At 39.7% G+C, this 23,244-nt stretch overlaps 2 protein-coding genes across 2 annotated transcripts in view; one reads left to right on the top strand and one right to left on the bottom strand.

Moving 5' to 3' along the window:
• Nucleotides 1-23,244, bottom strand: part of LOC139175661 (veficolin-1-like) — a 940,898-nt gene that overhangs the window by 320,163 nt on the left and 597,491 nt on the right. The window lies entirely within an intron of this gene.
• LOC139175517 (acyl-CoA (8-3)-desaturase-like) lies at nucleotides 1,416-18,296 on the top strand. The gene is made up of 12 exons (XM_070766659.1): nucleotides 1,416-1,637; nucleotides 5,632-5,742; nucleotides 7,157-7,354; nucleotides 7,620-7,721; nucleotides 8,390-8,518; nucleotides 10,733-10,790; nucleotides 11,421-11,497; nucleotides 13,247-13,344; nucleotides 14,825-14,921; nucleotides 16,810-16,889; nucleotides 17,810-17,935; nucleotides 18,072-18,296. Exons 1-12 carry the CDS (start codon nucleotides 1,416-1,418, stop codon nucleotides 18,121-18,123), a joined length of 1,350 nt encoding a protein of 449 aa, XP_070622760.1. The 3' UTR covers nucleotides 18,124-18,296.

Here is a 23,244-nt window from a genome sequence, read left to right as displayed (position 1 = left end):
CATTTTAACTATAACTGATGTCAAGCTAACTGGTCTGTAGTTACTAGCTTCTTCTCTACTGCCCTTCTTGTGGATAGGCACAACACTGGCCATTCTCCAATCATCAGGAACATCCAGTGTTAAAAGGGATTGGTTAAACAAATCAGTCAGGGGGGCAGCAATCACATATCTGAGTTCTTTAAGAACTCTGGGGTGGATGCCATCAGGATCCATTGCCTTATTTGTCTTTAATCGTTCAAGTTCTTCTAAGACATCAGCCTCTGAGATCACTGGAGCTAAATATCTACAACTGGAAGCAATGCTATATCCACCCATAGTATTATATTGTAAGCTGCCTTCTGAGAAAACTGAACAGAAGTAGATATTCAAATAGTCAGCGACCTCCTTATTCCCATCAATGTATGTAGTATCTCCAGTACTAAGCTTTGTGATGCTGCAGCTTTTCTTCTTCCTATCACTAATATATCTGAAAAAGGCTTTATCCCCCTTCTTCACAGATTTGGCAATTTCTTCCTCTTTTGAGGCTTTAGCAGCATATATCATCTGTTTCTCCTCCTTCTGTCTCATTTTATATACCTCTCTGTCAGCTATACTTCCAGACTCTTATATGTTATATGTTGTGTGTGTGTTTTATATTATAAAAATCAATAAAAATATTAATAAAAAATAAAATAAAATAAGCTATACTTCCAGACTCTTTATATCTTCTATAGGCAGACTTTTTTTCATTGACTATAGCCCTTACATCATTACTAAACCATAGCAGTTTCTTCTTCCTTGGTAGCAGATGCTTCCTCCTCTCATTTGTATGTCTTTTCTTTAGTTCACAACTATGTTGTCATAAGTGCTTCTAACATTTTGAAAATGCATTGATATCAGGAATGAAATTAGAGGCGATGATGTACTTGAAAAAGTGAGTGGTTGGAGCATTCCCATCCCTAGAAGGATTTAGAGGTTTGGAAGGAGCTTTATGAAATACATATTATTTGCAATGCTTCTTTTCCTGAATGGGTTTCCCAATTCAATGCTTTTCTGCTTTTGGTATTTACAGAAGTATTTGGTATTTAAAAGTAACTGTAGATGATGAAGCTGCTAAACTCCTATGGAGAACTGTTATGGAACTTATTCAATTCTTACCCAAAATATTTTGAACAGTTCTTTATTACTCTGTTTTTAAAAAAAACCTCTCAACAATAATATCCTCATTAATCCAACTTGATACTCTAATACTCACCAGGTTTATGGATGGGGAAGGAGAAAGTAGCTTTGTAAGAGTACACCTGGAGCAACAGTAAGTGCCAGTGTGGGTGGTTAATAGAAGTGTATATAAAGATAGCTGAATCATTTCAACTTTCCACAAGAAAAAAAAAATTCAGGAGTTAGTAGAGCAGTAACTCTCAGTGCTTCCAGCCAGGATGCCCCCTCAATCAGGAGCCAGTGTAGGAAAGCCAGAGATTGAGTCTGGGATCCCACGCCTTTTCACCTGGGAGGAAGTGGGGCTCCGCACAGGCAATGGAGACTTGAAGGAAGAGAGATGGCTGGTCATTGACCGAAAGGTTTATGACGTTAGTCAATTCTATTTGCGGCATCCAGGTGGGCCTCGTCTCATCAGACACTATTCTGGACAAGATGCCACGGTGAGTCCTTGCTGAGGGAAAAGAAGACCTTGGAATGATGTAAATCCTGCCACAAAACACTTCCTTTGTGTGCACATGCTCCAGGTTGAGGCTGTGTCTTCCTCAATCTTCAAGGGTCTCAAATAGCAGAATGAGGGGAAGAATCTCTCTTGTCTGAAGCTATAGTGGGTTATTCTGGGTTGGAATATAAGAAAGCTCCAGGTAGTGGTTGTATTGCTTGGCAATTTTGTAGTATTAACAAATTCTGACCAAAATCTAAAAGTGTCATTGAAAAAAGGGCAGGTCAGGGGCCAAGCAACTGATGTACAGATGTACAAGTTGATGTGATTTGTAGGCTTTTCCCCCCCAGTTTTGGTCAATATTTGTCTGCAGTTGTTACTTAACTTTATTGACTTCTAAGCAATGTGAACATAATACAGCTTAGGTTTGAAGACCTGCTCAGAGGGTGTTTCTGCTTATAACCTGCCAGGACACAGAGATGACACATAGAAGTGTGAACTCAACCAAGTATAGCAGAATTTTAGCCCATTTTTAGTAAATACAGTGAGGACTGAATTCTAGTTAAGTTTAGAATCTTATTTCATACCACAATTGTTTATAGACGCAGAATTTGATTAACATTTTGATTAAATGTTTAAATGCACACACATGTATACATGCACATACAAGTATACCAGTAGTCAGTTCTAAAACCTGTTGCTACTGGTTTAAGTGTGCGATGCTTCGGCGCATGCACAGAAGCATCCTGGGTGGTTGGGGAGAGCTTTCTGCTGCCGCCACTACCGATTCACAGAACAGGGCTGAAACAGGAGCAACCCAGCTGATATATATTGCTATGTCATTATTGTTTCCAAAGAATGTTTTTTCGAGCCCTAAGCCTTTGAAGGCTTTTTTTCATTTCTACTTGCTCCTAATTAGGTTTTTTAAAACCCTAATCATGAGATAAAATAATGAGCTGAAGCTGAAAAGATTAAAGACGCTAGCTAGATGAATACCTGGTAGGCAAATTTTTCACCCTATTTTTCTCCCAAAAACTAAGGTACGTCTTTTACTCCAGCGCGTCTTCTACTTTGAAAAATACAGTAAATTCAGGAGTTAAGAGTAGAGAATATTTGAAATCTTCCATGAACACATTGGCATATTGCAGAGTGATGTATACGTGTGCTATTCATGTGCAGTTATATCTATTACCAATGTAAAAATAGTGATGGATGAGATCAAAGTCTTGAATTTCTCCTTATTTCTAGGTTCAATCTCTCCTTGAACAGTTTCCATCCATTATTCCTTGTCTTGCCTTCATGTGCTTTGGAAAATAGGTTGAGCCCCTCTTCTCTATGGCAGCCCCTCAAATATTGGAAAACTGCTATCATGTCTCCCCTGGTCCTTCTCTTCACTAGTCTAGCCGTGACCACTTCCTGTCATTGTTCTTCATATGTTTTAGCCTCCCTTGATCATATATTTTGCTTTTATCTGCACTCTTTCTAAAGTCTCAACATATTTTTATAGTGTGGTTACCAAAACTGGATGCACTATTCTAGATGTTATCTTACTAAGGCTTTATATAGTGATATTAGTTAGTTCCTCATGCGATCTTGACTGAATGCCCCTGTTCATGCAATTTAGGATTGACACACTAAGGGCAATGTTCCCTCTATTTTTTTTTGGTGTGGGCGGAAAAGTATAATGTCTGAGTGGCACATTTTCATGCCTGGGCATGGATCGGTTAGAAACAAAAGGGAGTCACGTGACCTCAGGACGCACAGCGACGATCATAAATATGAAACGGCAGCAAAGTTTTGATTCTGCGATCATCGGGCTGTTGTGAAGGTCCTAAGTGTGAAAAGGGTGCATAAGTCACTTTTTCCAGGGCCATTGCGACTTTGCACAGTCAGTAAATGAACCATTGTAAGTCGAGGACAACTTGCCTTCCCCCCTAGATGTTTTCTGTGGAGCTTCAAAATGGACTCCTGATCTGCTGATCTGCTTCTAAAAGAGTGCACTGGTCAGACAGATAATCCTCGACTTCTGTTCTAAGCCCAATGGAGGCCAACGTTTCTATCTCCTGAGTAAGACGGTTATTAAGTGAGTTCTTCCTCATGTTACCACCTTTCTTGCCACAGTTGTTAAGTGAATTGCTGCAGTTGCTTGTCAGAAGATCCCAAAAGATGTTCAGATAACCCTGGGACATTGCCACCATCATAACTATGTTGTCAAGTGTCCAAAGTTTGATCCAATAACCCCTTTATTTTTCTAACAAAGTCCTTCCTTCCTAGAAGGAACAATAGAAAGAATAAAATGGAAAAGGGGATTAAAAGGGATAAAAAAAATTTTTAAAAGGGTTCGGTGCAAAGTTCTGCTCAGATTAAAGAAATTGAAGTTTGAGAAGGGTTGATTAAGCTTGGAATATTGTTTTGTTTGCTTTTTCTTAAACTTTAATTATTTTTTCTATTTAGATATATGAATTTAGGAATTGCTGATCTGTTTTAATAAAGTTAGAAGTATTGATTATAATAAGATATGTAGTAGGTGATACTGATTTGGATTAATGCATAAATGGAATTGAATTTAGAATTGTTGGGAGATTAATGATGTTAATGATTTTTAATTGATTGAAAATAGAGAATATTTAGAATTTTTTCCCTTTTTTCTTTTCTCAAATTGACTGAAATTTAAGATTAATAATTAAGTAAGAATCTTCATTTCTGTTTTTCTTTTGCTTTAATCTCCCTTTTTCTTTCTCTCGGGCTGCAGGATTGGGGTGGGGGGCTGATGGAGCCCTTGTGCTGATCAAGGCCACCCCGTGGGCTTTCTCCAGTGTCTGGATGCACAGAGTGCCAAGGGATGCACGCCTGTTTTCCTTCAGCTGCCGCCGCAAGCCCCAAGTCACTTGCCCGGTGAAAGGCGTTTCTTGTGGGGTCCCTGCCGGCAGCGCCCCAATTTCGGATGCCTGTGGCGACTAGCCACCCCCATCCAAACAGTTAATAATATACAGTACTACTATATTATTGGTATTATAGTTCGCTTAATTAAAATCAATTCTAATAGCCATACGTTTTATCAATATACTACTAAAATATGACATTCAGTTTTATGTTTTCATTTTAATAATATAATTAAACTAATTGAAGTCAATTAATTAAACACAAGAAACTTATGCTTAAGATTTCTTAAAATACTGCAATACTATATAATTATACAATTTAAAATCTACTTCTTTATATCTACCAGAGAGCCCGGCAGAACAGAATATAGGAGACAATTCAATTAATAAAAAACAGATTACATCAGCAGCAAAGTAATATCAAGTTCTTAATTGCTAAATTCTGGGTTGTTAAATTGTTCAATGTCCCATGGGGGAATGTCCGAGTCCTGGGTAAGATAGCCTCTTCTAGATGTTAGTTACCCTGTTCTCTGACTTCTTTGGTGCTGGCCGCTGCCACCAGCCAACACTCCCAGGTCTTCTTTCTCTGTCCCTGTTCTGCGTCCAGCTCCTCGGCTGCCACAGGACCCCCGGCTCTCACTGTCGCCCCTCAGTATGCTTCGGTGGTGTCTCAACATCCTCCCCGATCTTCTATCCTCTCACAGGATTCCTCCTTGAGAGCCTCAGCCAGCCCAGCCTCTCTGTCCAGGCTCTCCATCCAGGTTCTTCACCCGGCAGACCCCTTGATACAGAGTGCTCCCACCAAACAGTGCACCAGCATCTCAGATCCATCCGGTGGGCCTGGGCTGTGCTTGGCGTCTCTTGGTGTTTTAGAGAGATACCTGTGGCCCCGTCCAGCACACTCCCCCAGAAGCCTCTCTGGCACCACTCAAGTCACAACGGCTCTCACTTGATGCTTGTCAGGGTGTTTTGGTGTTCTTCTCGGCGTCTCTCAGTGTTTTAGAGAGACGCCTGCAGCCCTGTCCGGCACGCTCCTCCGGAAGCCTCTCTGGCCATCATGTTAAACAGATAGTCTTCTCCATGTTAACCTTATATGTATGTGTATATGTTTAGGATGCCTTTGCAGCTTTCCATAAGGATAAGGACCTGGTAAAGAACTATTTGAATTCCCTCCTAATTGGAGAGCTTGCCCCAGATCAACCATATTGTGAGCCTACCAAAAAAGTGAGTATTGGGTGATCTCAGCTGTTGGATTCCTTTTGCAGAACCTTTATTTTAGATAGCTAGGCATACGTCTCTCTCTCTCTCTCTCTCTCTCTCTCTCTCTCTCTCTCTCTGTGTACATGTATATAAAGTATGTGTATGTATTTTTCTAAAATATGACAGAAAATCAAAAATGGAACTAATTTGGGGATCCAGATATCAGCAAGATGTTTGACACTAAAGGAAAATAACTATATAAAACTCAACAGATTGAGAAAAATGGAAAACTCTTCAGTTTTCACTGATGGGTAGAATTGCATTAATTAAGATGAATATATTACCACACTTACTTTTCTGATTTTCAACGATACCAATTAAAATTGATAAAACTTTTTTACCGACATGAATAAGATAATAACAAAATTTATTGGCAAGGAAAAAGACCAAGGGTTAGTTTAAAAATGTTACAAGATGCAAGAACAAGAGGTCGATTTTGACTTCCAAATTGGGGGCTTTACTATCAAGCTACAGCAATGACACGGATTAAAGAATGGATCATGCTTAGAAATAAAAGACTTATGATGTTAGAAGGACGTGATTTACAAATAGGGTGGCATGCATTTGTGTGGCATGGAAGACAAAAAATACATAGGTACTTTGAGAGAGATAGTATAAGGAAATTGTTATTTGTAATTTGGGAAAAATGAAAAATAAATATTATTCAAAAATACCATATTGGATTTCAGCAATAGAAGCTTTGACTCACTCCAGTAGAATAGACTGGAATAATATTCCAAGATATAAGAATATAATAATGTAGACAAAGAAGTTAAAATCAACAGCAGAATTAGCAAATCAAGGTATAAAGATAGATTGGTATATGAATATATAGTTACAAGCGAGATATGAAAAAGACAAGGCAGTTAATTTGTTTAATTTAATCTGGGTTGGACCTAGAGGCAAAAAGGAAGCTGTGATGCTCCTTCAATATACCAGGGTGATCCCACAGTAAGAAAAACATATACCCCTTCCCTAGTACAAAGCTGAAGGGATCAGGCTACAGATCCTGTAGCCTAGAGGTTAATTCTCTGCCTGACAAGGCAGAGGCTGCAGGTCAAATCTCAGTAAGGATAAGACTAGCTGATAGCTGATGATGGCTAGAACAAGGCCAAAATAGTGCTATCTTAGTCTCCCTTAATTTTAAAAAATTCAGCAAAAACATGTCACACACACACACACACACACACATACACACACACATATACATATATATATACATATACAGAAAGCTAAAAGGATGAAATTCTGCGGCCAAGTGGTTGCCTTAGATATAATATATAAAACTCAAGATGGGCTTTTGGTCTAGTATGCCAAAAGGGTTCTTATATTCTGATACAAACTGTCTGATAAAAAAAACTGTCATTGCTTCTTGTAGGAAATGCTGGTAAAGGATTTCCATGACTTGCGTGCAACAGTGGAGAAGATGGGGCTCTTGAAGTCAAGATTCAGCTTTTTTGCTTTCATGTTTCTGCATGCTTTCATACTAGACATTGCATCTTGGTTTACCATCTGGTATTTTGGAAAATCCTGGACACCTTTCCTCCTTGGAGTAGCAATGTTCACGGTTGGACAGGTAACCTCTTTGTTTTTGCAGAGCCTAGCAGTGTTGAAGAACAACCTTCAACATATTTAGAACAATTTAATTGCTTTCATTAATAATTTAACACCTTGTGCACTTATCTGTTTTCAATGCTTTGAGCTATTGAATCTGAATATAGTAATTAAACACAGATTAAGAAAAATGCTTTAATGATGTTCCTCTACCAATTAATTCATGCAGAAAAAAATGTGGAGAAATTATATACATATGTGTCATGTTTGTTGATTTTTACTTCCAGATCCAATATGGATTTCTCCAGCATGATCTTGGCCATGTGTCAGTCTTTGAAAACCTCAAGTGGAACAGAATAGCTCACTTTGTGGTGTTAGGCATTCTTAAGGTCAGAATCCATCCAAGGGAAGGGAAAATTTAAGCAATTATTTGGGATGATTTATATATTTACAATCGTTCCTGCTTATCTATTATTTCTGTTTCTAGGGTTTTGAAAAATAGGATAAGGATAATGAACACTTATATAGAACACTTTAAGCACTGAAGGGCTGAAAATATAAGATCATCTTTTTGCAATATCTCTTTGAAGACTGATAGTATTATTAGTGCTTCCTTACAGAAAAGAGAGATGATGTTAAGAGAAATATAGTCAGTCTACATTTCTATGAATGAATCATTTTTAACAATAGTGCACTAAACTTGCTTTGATTTTTCATTACTGAAAAAAAAGTAATGGAATGTTTCTAGACTATTTTTGTTTTGCACAAAAAGATTTAGCATCAAAACTGGAATTTTCAATAGTCAGTCTTGGAATGAAACCTTTTCTGATGCTTAATAAGAAGGAGAAGAAAAGCATGTTTACACACAAATGATGGAGGTCAGAGTGCTGTCACTGTACACAGTTCAATTCCTACTAGATGGAAGGAAGTGTAAACCAACAGAACTGCTGCTGGATTTTGTTTTTATTTTGTTTGTAGATAATCAGTGGGGAATACTGATATTCAGTATTATTCAGATATAAATGGAATTCATGCTTGTTCTTCTGTACTTCTCGAGGGAGGACCGGTGAGCCAATGGAACCACTTGCATAACCAGCATCATGCCAAACCCAACTGCTTCCGCAAGGACCCCGATGTCAACACACACCCATTCGTTTTCACCCTGGGGAAGAAACTTTCCTTGGAGGTAAATAAATAGAAAGACAGACTTTTGTATGGAAAAAAAAATAACAGTATTGAAAGAAAAAAACCCAACACCACCATATCTCTGATAAGTAATCTAGGAAAGATCATAAAATCATATGCTGCAATGTCCCGCCTGTCGGCGACTACTTCAGCTTCAACCAGAACAACACAAGAGCACACAACAGATTTAAACTTAATATTAACCACTCCAAACTTGACTGTAAAAAATATGACTTCCGTAACTGAGTTGTCGAAGCATGGAACTCATTACCGGTCTCCATAATGTCATCCCCAAACCCCCAACACTTTACCCTTAGATTATCTACGGTTAACCTATCCAGATTCCTAAGAGGTCAGTAAGGGGCGAGTACAAGTGCACTAGAGTGCCTTCCGTCCCCTGTCCTATTGCTCTCCTATATCTCCTATTCCTTTCTTCTGTTCCTATATCTCTTCTTCTATTCTTTCATTGATATGTTCTATTACTATTCCTTCTTTTCTATTATTTCTTAGATATATTTTACCATGAGTATCTCCTCTATAACCTTCATCATGTAGTTTACTATGTGTATATATACCCACTAAAACCCTCATTGTGTAGTGGACAAAATAAATAAATAAATAAAGTAGGAAGAAAGGGTTATTTCTATCTCCCATATTTTTTTATAGCAGCTCTTGCTGAATCAATCACCTGGTTTGGTTCAGGCACTGCTTTATTTCCTAGTCTCTGCCTCTGTATGGAATCTATCAAACTTCTTTTCTTCTTTTGGATAACAATTCCTTTCATGTTTGCCTAACAGTTACACCAGACCATCTTGCTACATTTCAGTTTCTCCAGACTATTGGCACTTAGAAAGTTGTCCGTGTATTAGCAGACCTTGAAAACTGCCCAGCGTAGATTCCCTCCCTGCCCGGAACACCATTTCATAGTACAAATTTACATCCAAAATATCATTTTACAGTTATTTTGAATATTTAGCTTTCTGATATTTCTCTCTCTCTTAGCCCCAACCAAGTTGTGTGTGGATCTGTTAACGATTCTGAGCTACATTTAATGACACAAAGTTCTGCTGCACCTCTGCATTAATCTGAACATTTTTCAAAGAACATGTTTTGATCCACATTTTCCTGTGGAGTGCAGTCTAATTATGCATTCCCCTTCCCAAATGTTGTGCTCAGATGAATGCAAAGTCAAATAATTTACCCAAGTGAATAGTGCAACTTTTTTTAAGGTTGCAATGAAATGCAGTGCCTCTCCAAAAGATGGCAAACCATAATTTTTAATGTGATTTAAGAAAGAGAAAGTAATTTAACATTGGAAATTCAATGTATGAATTGAAATAAACTGAATTAAATTGAATCAAATTAAAATGAAATCATATTTAATTTTGATATTGTCTTTTCCATGTTTTTACCCCCTGGCCCTGTTTATTTTGGAAAGGTAGCTTCCCTCAAAGATCAGGGGAACCCTCCATGCACAAAAGCTGTTTGTACAGCAGAAATTCAAGAGATACAGATCAAATAATCTGTAATATAGTAAAATGCAAAGTTCAAACTTTTAAAGAATATTTATTTATTTATTTATTTATTTATTTATTTATTTATTTAGTGAAACATTTATAGGATAGTAGTAGTTTGTATAAACATAAATAAAAAGTAACAATAAAAGAGGGACAATAGGACAAGCACGGTAGGCACAGTGGTGTGCTTACGCATGCCCCTTACAGACCTCTTAGAAACAGGGAGAGGTCGACTGTAAATAATCTAATGTTAAATTTTTTGTGGGTGGAGGTTGGGGAAGAAACCAAAGAGTCAGATAGTGTGTTCCAGGCATTGATCACTCTGTTGCTGAAATCGTATTATCTGCAGTTGAATATACACCAGTTTACATTTAATTTCAATCTATTACATGCTTATGTATTGCTGCGGTTGAAAGTGAAGTTGTCATTAACAGGAAGGACATTTTGGAGTATGATTTTATGAACTATGTTTAGATCAGATCAGAGGCAATGTAGTCTAATCCCAATATTTCAGGTCTGGTGGAATAAGGTATTTTGTTGCGAGTGGAGGAGTGAAGGATTCTTCTTGTGAAATATTTCTGGACTCTCTCCATTGTATTAATGTCTGATATGCAAACAATGGGCCCTTACAACATGACCCGGATGTGGAATTTACATAGTCATCAATTTAACTGTTTGTTCTCTTTCTCCTTGTGCAGCTTGGAAAGAAGAAAAAGAAATATATGCCTTACCAATATCAACATAATTACTTTGCCTGTAAGTGTTTTATCATGTTTAGCAGGAACCTAAATTTGGAGGAGAATAACCAATGAAGTCATATATCTACACTATAAAGCAGAACAGACTAAGAAACCAATGCCATACAGGTTGGGATTACTTTTATTGGAACACCTAAAGCAGGCATATCAAACTTGCAGCCTCTGGTCCAATTGCGTCACATAATGGTCATGCCCACCCCATTTTAATGAAAGGAGGGAACTTGTGATGACAACATAATGCCACGAGTTTGACATCCCTGACCTAGAGTAACAGGATCTTGTGAATACGAATGTGTTCCTCCATTTATGTGAACCAGGAACCTGCCTCAGACATTTACTCAAATTACTTCCTTGGAAAGAGCTCATTGCCTTTAGAGCAACTTTTTCCTGGCTTGCAAGACCATTCTTTATTCCCTCTAAATCAGGTCTCTCAATCACTACAGAACTACCCTGATGAGCATTAGGGCAATAGGTCAGGGAATGAGGTGGTTATGCAAAATGGATTCAGAGGCAGATGTTCATTTTTAACATATAACATATATAACATCTTACAAACTCGCCTACAAAAACAAAAAGAAAAAAAGTCACACAGTCATTTTTGTATTCTCCTTTTTCATTTTTATATTAGTCCTTGCCCCATTGATGCTTACTATTGGTGTCCTAGCGGTTACCTATCGCTATATGTTTCAAAGAAAAAAATGGTTGGTAAGTCATAACACCTCTTTATTTTAGGGGATTGGTGTATCATAAGGGTAACACATAAAGTTACCCTTTATGCGTTAAGAATCTTTTTTCTTTCTAATGAGCTACAGGAGATACATTACAAAATGAAAGTTGCTTTCTTTCCTTAATCCCCAACAACAGCATGGGAACATTCCCTGCCATTCATTATTTTATTGGCCTTCCCTTTTGTCAGCACCATGGAACTGGTTTGGAAAATGTAACTGGTTTGTTTGGGAAGGGAAGGGTGAGCAATAGGCAAATTGAGCCGGGGTGGCGCAGCAGGTAGAGTGCTGTACTGCAGGCCACTGAAGCTGACTTGTAGATCTGAAGGTCAGCGGTTCAAATCTCATCACCGGCTCAAGGTTGACTCAGCCTTCCATCCTTCCGAGGTGGGTAAAATGAGGACCCGGATTGTGGGGGCAATAGCCTAGCTCTGTTTAAAAAGTGCTATTGCTAACATGTTGTAAGCCGCCCTGAGTCTAAGGAGAAGGGCGGCATAAAAATTGAATAAATAAATAAATAGTATAATGAAAGCTAAGAACACTTATCACAGCTGCAAAGAACTGATCACAGTATCTACTCAGATTTTAACAGTGATGTTAACAATAAGCACGGGGTTACATCAGGCATTAGTGGAAGTTATCTCCAGACTGTGAATCTTTTCCAAGCCAACCTGAAAGTCAGAAAATAAACATACACTTCTCCAGGCAGAGGCAGTGGCAACAATGGAGCAGAAAGTGTTAAGGAGCAGAGGAAGAGGTTGCCAAGAGACTGCATTTCTAACTGCCATGGATATTTGCAGAGGGATGGGTGAGAGATTATCAGGGGACTGATATGGGGAGTATAGATACAATTTAATAATAACAGCAGTGCTTCCAGTTAGACATATTGTGGGTATAACACTTCATTCCTCCCCATGAGTACAACCCTACTTCCCACTACTCAAGTTGACTCATGACACTATCCATTGCAAAGACAATGAAACCTTTAATAGCTTCAAGAATTCCATTTCTGCCCCAGAGAAATTCTTTCCATTTTGATGTAAAGCAAGGATTCTGCAAAAATGATGCTAGTATGCTCCACCCTCACTCTTTTTTTATCATTACAATTGAAGAGAAACTATAAGTCCTTCAGCACTATACTGCAGACTACCTATTATTCCACATGAATCCCAGCGACCAGTTAGGTCCCACAGAGTTGGCCTTCTCTGGGTCCGGTCGACTAAACAATGTCGTCTGGCGGGGCCCAGGGGAAGAACCTTCTCTGTGGTGGCCCCGACCCTCTGGAACCAGCTCCCCCCGGAGATTAGGATTGCCCCCACCCTCCTCGCCTTTTGTAAACTCCTTAAAACCCACCTCTGCCGTCAGGCATGGGGGAATTGACATGTCTCCCCCTGGCCTTTATATTTTATGTATGGTATGTTTGTGTGTATGTCTTTTTTAAAAATAAGAGGTTTTTAGATATTTTTAAATATTAGATCTGGTATTAGATTTGTTATTGTACATTGTTTTTATTATTGCTGTGAGCCGCCGCGAGTCTACGGAGAGGGGCGACATACAAATCTAATAAATAATAATATTAATTATTATTATTATTATTGCACTATAGCATTTAGCATCTCTATTTGCCATATTGTAGCTACCGTAATTAATTTGACATTGACAAAGGAATTATAATAATGATCCACATGTTGTTGCTGTTGTGTTTATTTAACACTCTGTTCTTTGACAGGAGCTGTTTACCACTTTTTTCTATTACTTCCGTGTCTGCCTCATGTATGTTCCTTTAATGGGATTTAAAAGCTTTATGGCTTACTACTGGTTAGCCAGGTAATAATAATAATAATAATAATAATAATAATAATAATAATAATAATAATAATAATAATAAACAACTATAATTATAATAATTACATAAAATTTTATTCTGCTGCTATCCCTAACTAATGCTTTTAAACACTGTGAAGTCAAAAGGAGACCTTCAGTATATACTTAGCTAGCTTTGTTTACTACTCTGAAAAAAATAATGAGGTCTCCATTTCTTGTTGACTTAATATGGGGATCTAAAACAAATGAACTCCTGTTAAAATTAGTATACAGTGATCCCCCGATCATTGCGAGGGTTCCGTTCCAGGACCCCTCGCAATGACCGTTTTTTCGCGAAGTAGCGCTGCAGAAGTAAAAACACCATCTGCGCATGTGCAGATGGTGTTTTTACTATCGCCGGAGCAGCGAGGAGCCGAAGATTGGGGTTTCCCCGCCGCCCGCCGTTCGCTCGCGCCACTTCCCAGCTGGGAAGCGGCGCTGGGGGTCTTACCGGCCGCCCACTCCTCGCTGCTGCCGCGCCCGCCGCTTGTCCGCCGCCTGCCTGCCCGCGCGCCAGCCCTTCGCCCGCCCACGCCGTTCGCTCGCGCCGCTTCCCAGCTGAGTCCTGAAGCGAATGGCGTGGGCGGGCGAAGGGCGGGCGAAGGGCAGGCAGGCGGCGGACAAGCGGCCGGTAACACCCCCAGCGCCGCTTCCCAGCTGGGAAGCGGCGCGAGCGAACGGCGTGGGCGGGCGAAGGGCGGGTGAGCGGCAGCGAGGAGTTTGCGTGGGCGGTGGGGAAACTCCTCGCTGATGCCCGCTGCTCGCCCTCCCGCCAGCAAGAGGGGGAAGACCCAGGGAAGCCGCCCAGCAGCTGATCTGCCCGGCGCCATCTACGCATGCGTGCCCATAGAAAACAGGGCGCGCATGCGCAGATGGTGTTTTTACTTCCGGGTTTAAAAATCGCCATATAGCCATTTCGCAATGATCGGGGTCGCAGTACCCGGGGGATCACTGTATACAGTTACTGATCACTATAACTGATTTGAGAGATACAATAAAAATCTTCCACAAAGTGCATGCCATAAAAAAGCAATAAGTAATATCTGTATCTATGACTATATTGTTTGGGCTCTTTAACCTAAAAAATGATATGTCATACTTCCTCAAGCTCTCACCTCAAACTAGTTGGTAACATAAAAGTTAAAGACAACCAAGCTATTGAAAAGAGCAAAGTTCACTACAATGATCTTGACAAAACTCTTGTTATTGTTTGGTCATCACCAGTTTGGTTAGTTTGGTCAGCAACAGCATGACTGTATAAAAAATTATCTGACAAATTGAAAAGCAAAAAGGACAAGTATAAAAAGTGGAAAGAGGGGGAAATGATTAAGTATCAGCAAATAGCCTGAGTGTGTAAAGATGAGTGAGGAAAGTGAAGGCTCACAATGAACAAAGGCTTGCGACAAAAGTTTAAAAAAATGTTATTCTCTGTATGTCTACACAGGTACTTAGAATCTGCATGGTTTCTCTGGGTCTCACAGATGAACCACATTCCAATGAATATTGACTATGATCAGAATTTAGATTGGTTCTCTGCCCAGGTGAGATAGTTTCTATTTAAAGGGGAAATTTCTTTTCTTTGGATAATCTTATTCATAAATGTTGGGTCCTTAGTTCTGAAACATGCTGCTGTTTTCTTAAATATTTCATGCCTTATTTACATGGCAACATGGTCTTATAAAGAGCAGGTAATTCAAATGGAATGTCTATGCTGGCAGCTAGAATTCACTCACATATTGCAGTTTCTGGGGAAATCACAATTGCACAGTGATGCCCTTTCTCATCTCATGGATAAAAGTTACAGGGGGAATAATAAACTCATTGTCCACAATATATGATGAGTTGATAAACTGTTGCCTGTTAATTTCCATTGCATCTTCAGTAAAGCAGGAATAACACCAATGCTATTCATCCTCCATCCAAAAGGACACTATATAATTCCACGTCACCACAAGTGGATTCCAATTCACATAATTGTTCTTTTTGTGGTAATGAACCAGATTTTCAGTGGCATAAAAATTAACTTTGTAAGATGCATTGATCCACCGAATGAGAACATAGATCCATAAGGCTAACATATTAATTCCAGATAGGAATAGCCAAACATTGATGGTGATAAGGCAGGAGTAGGCAAAGTTGGCTCTTCTATGACATGTGAACTTCAACTCCCAGAATTCCTGAGTTAGTATAATTGGCTCAGGAATTCTGGGAATTGAAGTCCACGTGTCATAGAAGAGCCAACTTTGCCTACCTCTGTGATATTGTAGAGAAAACATATTGGAGTCTTGAAATACATTTTGTTGGAATGTGTATTTATGCAACAACTATAGTAGTATGCAGCCAATAGATAGTAGTGATTACAAGCTTGAATCTATGGTATATATTCTGTTTTTGGTACTAAGTAGAGGTTCCTGTTATAGTTGAGCAATTAAGCAGTAAAGCACATGGTGACTGTACTCTTTATTTGATCTGTGGTGCTATATATAAACAGAATTTCTAACTTGGAGGAAGTCTAATTCTCCTGATGGTAGATACAACAATCTTCCCAGAAAGGGTAAAGTGAATTTGCACATGTGAAAAAATCCTACCCAATGATTCTTTCTTTTTTAAAAAGCATGTTTTCTTAGTGCCATTTTCCTTTAGATCTTTTTGCCAGATATTATCAACTAGAGATTAGGTTTTAAGCAAGTTGGTTTAGATAAGATAATTAAGGGATGAGACTCAATTAATAGATTATGTGAGTAGGCCACTGGCAAGCATTAGGCAATTTAAATTTGATATATGAAACCTAATCACAGTGATGTAAATTAATAAGAGAAACAGCATGTACCGTATTTTTCGGTAGAACAGTTACAGATGAGAAGGACTACTCGGGAGTAAGGCTTGGAGATAATTGGGCCCTCCAATTGGCTATATAAGTGGAGCACAAGGGAGAGCTCATTGCAGGAAGCAGCTTTATTCAACTCCTGTCATTCTAGTTTGGACTCCATGTTTTCTGTTTCTCCATGCCAATTTTTTTGGTAATTGGTTTTTGGCTGCTTGTCAAGGAAGATGAAGGTTTGTGTGCTTATCTGCGTTTCACCAAAAGACTGTTGTCGAACTTGTTATCATTGTTTGGGACTTATTATGGTTGGGAATGAAAATAATTAAAATAAAGAGGTTTTGGGGATGCTGTTTGTGATGTATTATTGATAAAGAAGCCTAGGTCAGAACACAGTGCAGTAGTTGCCTAGCCTGGATTGCCTGGCCTAAACTCCAGAATATTTCTAATGTCCTTCTAGAAAGTGAATATATTATAAATGTAAAATGAATGATGGTCTACAAATACAATACTGTAAGTTGATAAAATTATTTGTATTGTTGATAGAAACTAGGAAGAAACATGAAGAAAGTCATTAGAACTCTACATAATTTTTCTTTCCCCCTTAGCTCTCAGCAACATGTAACGTGGATGAATCTCTATTCAATGACTGGTACACTGGGCACTTGAATTTCCAGATTGAACATCAGTAAGTCCAAGCTGTATGGAAAGGTTGTACAGTATATAATGCAGCTTTTGTACAGCTTTTGTTACCATTAAGCACTACCTGTATATTATGGGCCAAGCTTTAATCCAAATGACAGCTATTGCCAGGAGTTTTGACTACTTCTAAAGAAAGCAGATGTTGTCCCAGTTATATATGCTGTGGCTATTTCAGACTGGCCTTTGGATCTATCCTGTAAAAATGTCTAGAAACAGCATTTCATACAAATTGCAGCAGTGAAACTGATGTCTATGAGCCCCAGTGGCACAGTGGTTAGAGTGCAATACTGCAGGCTTCTGCTGCTGCCTGCCAGCTGCCTGCAATTTTACAGTTCAAGTCTCACCAGGCTCAAGATTGACTCAGCCTTCCATCCTTCCAAGATGGGTAAAAGGAGGACCCAAATTGTTGAGGGCAACATGCTGACTCTGTAAACTACTTAGAGAGGTCTGTAAAGCACCATAAAACCATATATAACTGCTGTTGCTATTCTTATTGGGTTTTTCATATCTTACTTCTAGTTATATAGCGGATTAAATGGTTGATAATTATAATTCATTTCTGGACCAAGTCAAAATGCTGGTTTTCACCTTTAAAATGCTTAACTAAGATTAAAAAAAACCTGTGAGCAACTCCACAATATCTTACTACAAAGGAACTGATTAGGAAGGATTGTGGTTCAGCAATAATCAGAAGGACCTCAGCTTGTTCATCCCTACCCAAAACTCTTTGGGAACCAGACAGGTGACATGTTATCCCCTTCTATATCAACCTGCTTGTATGCAGTACTGAATAGGAAAGGAGAATTCTCCAGCATTGAGATGGGAAGGGCAGTAATAACAGCAGGATCCAAATTATAGAAGTATCTTCTACGGTGTCCTCTTGATACCTTCCCTCTCTTTCCACAGTCTTTTCCCAACCATGCCTCGACATAATTATTACAAAGTGGCTCCCCTGGTGAAATCCTTGTGTGCCAAGCATAACATTAAGTATGAGTGCAAGCCCATGCTCACTGCATTTGCTGATATATTGCGGTAAGTATGAGCCAACAGGAAAAAGTTCATTTGCAGACATGTTATCAAGAGAATATCTCAAGTGGACAGTTGCCTGAAAGAACTCATTGCTGTGAAAATATGATTTTGATTAATGTGTCCCCCCCTCCCCCTGCAGCTCCTTGAAGGAATCAGGAGAAGTCTGGCACAATGCTTATTACCAGGAATAAAATCAATACAAGCAAGGAATTGGAATGGCTCCATTGCTATTAACACCTGCTTCTTTTCTCTTTGTCTTTGTGATTTTAAAATAATTTTTATAATAGTTTTTAATCTATTGATTGTTTTATAATGTTGTTGACACCCAGTCAATTTTTCACGAGATGAACTGCCATGTACACTTGCTGAATAAATAAATAATATTGAAAAAGAATCTTGTGGTATTCTATTCTGGATGGAGGGACGGACGGATGGACAGATAAGAGAAGAAGAGGCCAAGATGATAAATGATCTATTCCACACAAAAAAATTCCAAGATGTACAGTGTTCCCTCGATTTTTGCGGGTTCAAACTTCGCGAATAGCCTATACCACGGTTTTTCAAAAAATATTCATTAAAAAATACTTCGCGGGGTTTTTTTTCTATACCACAGTTTTTCCTGACTGATGACATCATACGTCATCACCAAACTAATAATTTTTGCAAATAAATAACAAAAAAAAATAATTATTGTTAATAAATAATTATGTTTATAAATATCAGGATCACTAAGTGTCTTATTCAACGGTGAGTACCAGTAGTAATGATGAGTAAATGGTTGTTAAGGGAATGGGAAATGGTAATTTAGGGGTTTAAAGTGTTAAGGGATGGCTTGTGATACTGTCTATAGCCAAAAATGGTGTATTTACTTCCTCATCTCTACTTCGCGGAAATTCGACTTTCGCGGGCGGTCTCAGAACGCATCCCCCGCGAAAATTGAGAGAACACTGTACTTCCAACTACAATGCAACACCATTGTAACATGAAAGCTGCCTTTCAGACAGCCTGCTGCTTGCTGCCATGGAAATGTTGGGGGGGAGAGGTAATCAGTGAAGAATTTTCCTTTGCAGCTTTGCAGCTATCGGCCTCAGTTTTGCTTATGTTGCCACTGTTGTGAGTGCTCCTTGTCCACCTCAGGTCATGTCAGATTCTGAGGAGGATGAGCCAGGCCCCTCTGGATAGCTAGGGCTAGGGGGGTTGCCAGCTGAAGCAGAGAGGGAGAGGGAGAAAATGACCTGAGTGAACCTGAGGAACCACTAGAGGAGGCTGATATGTCACTGGAGGTGTGGTCCCAGTCGGAGGAGGAGGGAGACATGAGAGTGGATAGCCCAAGGATAGACCCTCGCTATAGGAGATTGCTCAGAAAGTGAAATGAGTTACATAGTAAAAGGTATTAGTGAATTGACTTAGCCTCTTTGTGGAATTATGTCTCTTCCAGGCATTATAAAGCCAAAGGATCTTGGGAAATGGGGTGTGGAGTTTCAATGTTGTTCAATGGAAGAGATGTGAAACTGGGGGTGTGCTTGAACAAAGCTTTAAAACCATGATTTCTGCCTCAATATCAATAAAGAGTTTGATTTATTCATAAAATAAAGGATCTATGTGTGAATAGCTCTATAGAACACTTGGCCACACCTTTTGGGTATATAAGGACATGTCTTGTGACGAGCTATTGCGGATGTCAATGTTTGACAATGGAACATGGCTGAGATGATCATGATTGTGAATTATTTCTGTGAAATTATAAAAGAAGAAGCTGCAATTTGTATAGCTGGGTTTCCTGCCAAGTCATTGCAAGTCATGGTAATTAAAGACTGGATCAATGAAAAATATTTGAGGAGTTCTGGCTTTCAGCCTGAGACTGTAATTAACAGCTGATAATTGCCATGGACTGATTTCTTGCTTTCGCTAATATATTTTTACAGTTACCTTTTCTGCTACTACCTGTTTGAAATTATATGCTTCAAATTTGTGTACTTTGAGTGTGGGGGGGGCTATTTCTTGGGGGGCGGTGTTTCTCACTTAGACAAAACAGATACAAGGGGATTGGACTTTACGGTTTGTTTCAATTTAGTGCTTCCTGCACTTCCTGCCTCAGATCTTGGCTAAAACTTGTTGCACTCAGTTCTCTCCTAGTAAAAGTACCTTTTCTATGAATCAATGGAGCCAAAGGCAATAGCTGGAGGAAGCCCTGACATTAGGCAAAATCTGCTTTAATGGTCAACCTGGAGACAACAATCTACCATGGGGACTAAGTATCTAAGGTCCAACCATGGAAATGAGCTGGAAGAAATGAGCATCCCCTCTAAACTGTCCCTAGTGATGGATTACGAGCTGGAATGCTAAATTGCGCTCACCGCAACTGTAAAACTTTCTAATCATAAAATCAAGTTTACTTCAATATTGTTGCCACAGTAACTGCAGGGCAAGAAATCACTAGAAGTCAAACTCTACTCAAGGAAGACTTTACTAAATGTTGTGGCTCACCAGGTGACAGCAGAACTGGCAGCAGATTTGGATGATGGGGAGATTGGGGAGGAACTTGGACCAGTGCTGGAGTCTGGGAAAGGCTTGTTGGAGTCGTGTTTTGCAGAACCTAGCCCACCCAGAAAGCTAGAGCAGCTAGCCAGTGACCTCAGAAGAGGTTATTAGGAACTGTAGTCTTGAAGATAATTGAAGACAAGTACTGCAGAGTTTCTTAAGAGTTTCTTAAGAAAATATTTACTTCTTTCATAGCAAAACTATGCTTACTATTTCCACTGTAGCTATCTCTCTCTCTCTAGAAGATACTATACAAAATACAGTAGAGTCTCGGTTTCCGTCCTTCAGATATCCGACATTCTGGATCACCCGACGTCATGGCTACTTGGGGGCATGGCTTTAGGCATTTCCGCACCCCTAGACACACCCCAAACATGGCAGCCATGACGGGGAAGCAGTCCCCAAGGACTACAACTCCTCAGTTGGGGAGAAAGAGGTGGGGAGATGGAGATGGCGGGGAGGAGGTAGAGCCACTTCTCTCCTCTCCTCCACATACAACTCCTCTGCAGGCTACTGGCTGCCTAGCCAGGAGGAATTTGCTACCTAACACACACATGCACACCTTGACTTGGAAAAGGAACCACGAAGGTTGCTTGTTAAAGTTGCTTCCTGCCTGGTAGTTTTGCAAAGTGGGAAACCGGAACGGTGATAAGGGAGGCAACGGGGCTCCGTATCAGGGTAAAGACTTGCTTTATAGTCACTAGATCTGGTTTGTTAGAAAGGTAGTTTTTGTGTCCTCATCAAAAGAAATTACAATTTGCAACACACACATACACACGCACACCTTGACTTGGAAAAGGAAGCCTAATCAGTCTCTGAAAATACATGTCATAAGCATGCAGAGAGTTGGATTTGTCTTTAGTTCGTATCTCCTGAATGGCTTTATCCCAGGACTTTTGGAGACCTATTTATTTTTCTCCTGCCTTGATTTTGAATCAGGTCAAGGTCACGTACAGTAGGATCTGGATTATCTAACATTTTCGGCTATCCGACTCTCAGCCCACCCATTTATGCTGGATAATTGAGACTCTACTGTACTCACAAATCTCTTATTCTCAGTTACAATACTCAGCTACAAGTCTTCAGCCATGATATTCTTCCACAATAATCAGCCACCACAATCCACAATCCACAAACCACTCTAATTCACAAGCCATAAACCATAAGCCACACCCATGCAAAGGTGCATCATGGTATATACATTTGTCAACCAATCAGATTACATTACAATCTATAGATTCACCATGACTAAGCAGTTTTACATTGTTAAGTCATTACACTGATTACAATTCTTCTCTCTGCAATTTGGAATATTACGTCAGGTAGGGCTCTGATCCTGACAAGGCTCTGATGGATATCCTACATAAGATGCAGAGACAGAGGCCAAACTGTCCGACATTTCCCAGCAACATTTTCCCTAGGGCAAAAACTTCACGCAGTATTAAAAAGAAGAAAAGGGGGATGATGTGCATTGTTTAATGGACTGCTAAATTGGCTATGCCCATACAATCACATGACCACCTAGCCACACCCACCCAGTCACATGGCCACATAGCTCTGCCCACCCAGTCATATGACCATATAGTTACACCTAGGGGTGGGCAGCAGGCAGGACGGGGTGGAACGCAGTTCCACCAGTTGGAAATGAAGCTATGTGCCCAGCTTTAGCTGACCATCCTACCCTCCCATCCTCCTCCTCGGAAAATGGCAGGGAGACCAGCACCAACAGGTGTTGCAGGGGGCCCCATTTTCTTCCCCCTTTTTTCTCAACAGCTGATCGGCACCCGTTTGCCTAGCTACCCAGACTGAGGCAGGGGGTGACCCTGGAAGGAGAGTGCGAGAAATGCCAAGCAAATTGTCACCCCAGAGAACGACACTGGTAAAGCTGTAAGTCGAGGACTTAACAGTTTACTTGAACAATGTTGATAGTTCAAACCACTCCCATCTCATCACATGACCGGCAAGCCACTCCTACCCAGTCACATGACCATCAAGCCACACCCATAGAATAAGCCACACCCACAATGTAGGAGTAAAAAAATTTGCTGCCCATTACTGGTTACGCCTACCAAGCCACACCCACAGAAGCAGTAGGATTTTTTTTTGAATTTCACGCTTGGATTGGTTCCTAAACTCATTAGTGCTCAGGAGAATTTTGAGGTGTTGTAGCTTTCCACATTTCTCCAGGAGCAGGCCATTCAAAAATGAACCTGCTCACAGAATGATGAAATAAAGTTATTCTGGCAAGACTTGTAAGTACAAATCTATACTTACTTTGGCTAATTACTGCATAGTACGGCCCTTCGCAGCAGTTCACCTGGGAAGAGATTGGGCTGCACAAGGAGCCCACCATGAGAATGCTGGCTGGTCATTGACAGGAAAGTGCATGACATCAGTCCATTCCACAGGAGCCACCTGGGGCTATCTCAGGCCATCTGCTGCTACGGAGGCAGGATGCCACCATAAAGCATGCTGCAGGTGGCAAGACAAAGGGTCTGACGTTTACAGTTCCCGCAAATCTTTCACTCATCATGTCAAACCTGGATTCCTTTTTCTTGCTGTTGCTATCCTTTTCTAGCTTTTTCATTTACATTGCACTAAGATATGTGTAAGGGTAAAATATGATGCCAGACATGGACTTCTCTCTTCCTTTTTAGAAACACTTTTTTCGATTCTATTTAATCTAACCTAATCTAATCACAGATATTATTTATTTATTTATTTATTTGTTTGTTTGTTTGTTTATTTACTTGTTTGTTTGTTTGTTTGTT

This window comes from Erythrolamprus reginae, chromosome 1, assembly GCF_031021105.1.
Source record: "Erythrolamprus reginae isolate rEryReg1 chromosome 1, rEryReg1.hap1, whole genome shotgun sequence".
Classification (NCBI taxonomy): domain Eukaryota; kingdom Metazoa; phylum Chordata; class Lepidosauria; order Squamata; family Dipsadidae; genus Erythrolamprus; species Erythrolamprus reginae.
Note: the sequence above shows the minus strand (reverse complement) of the source record. Positions and strands in the feature narration are given on the sequence as shown.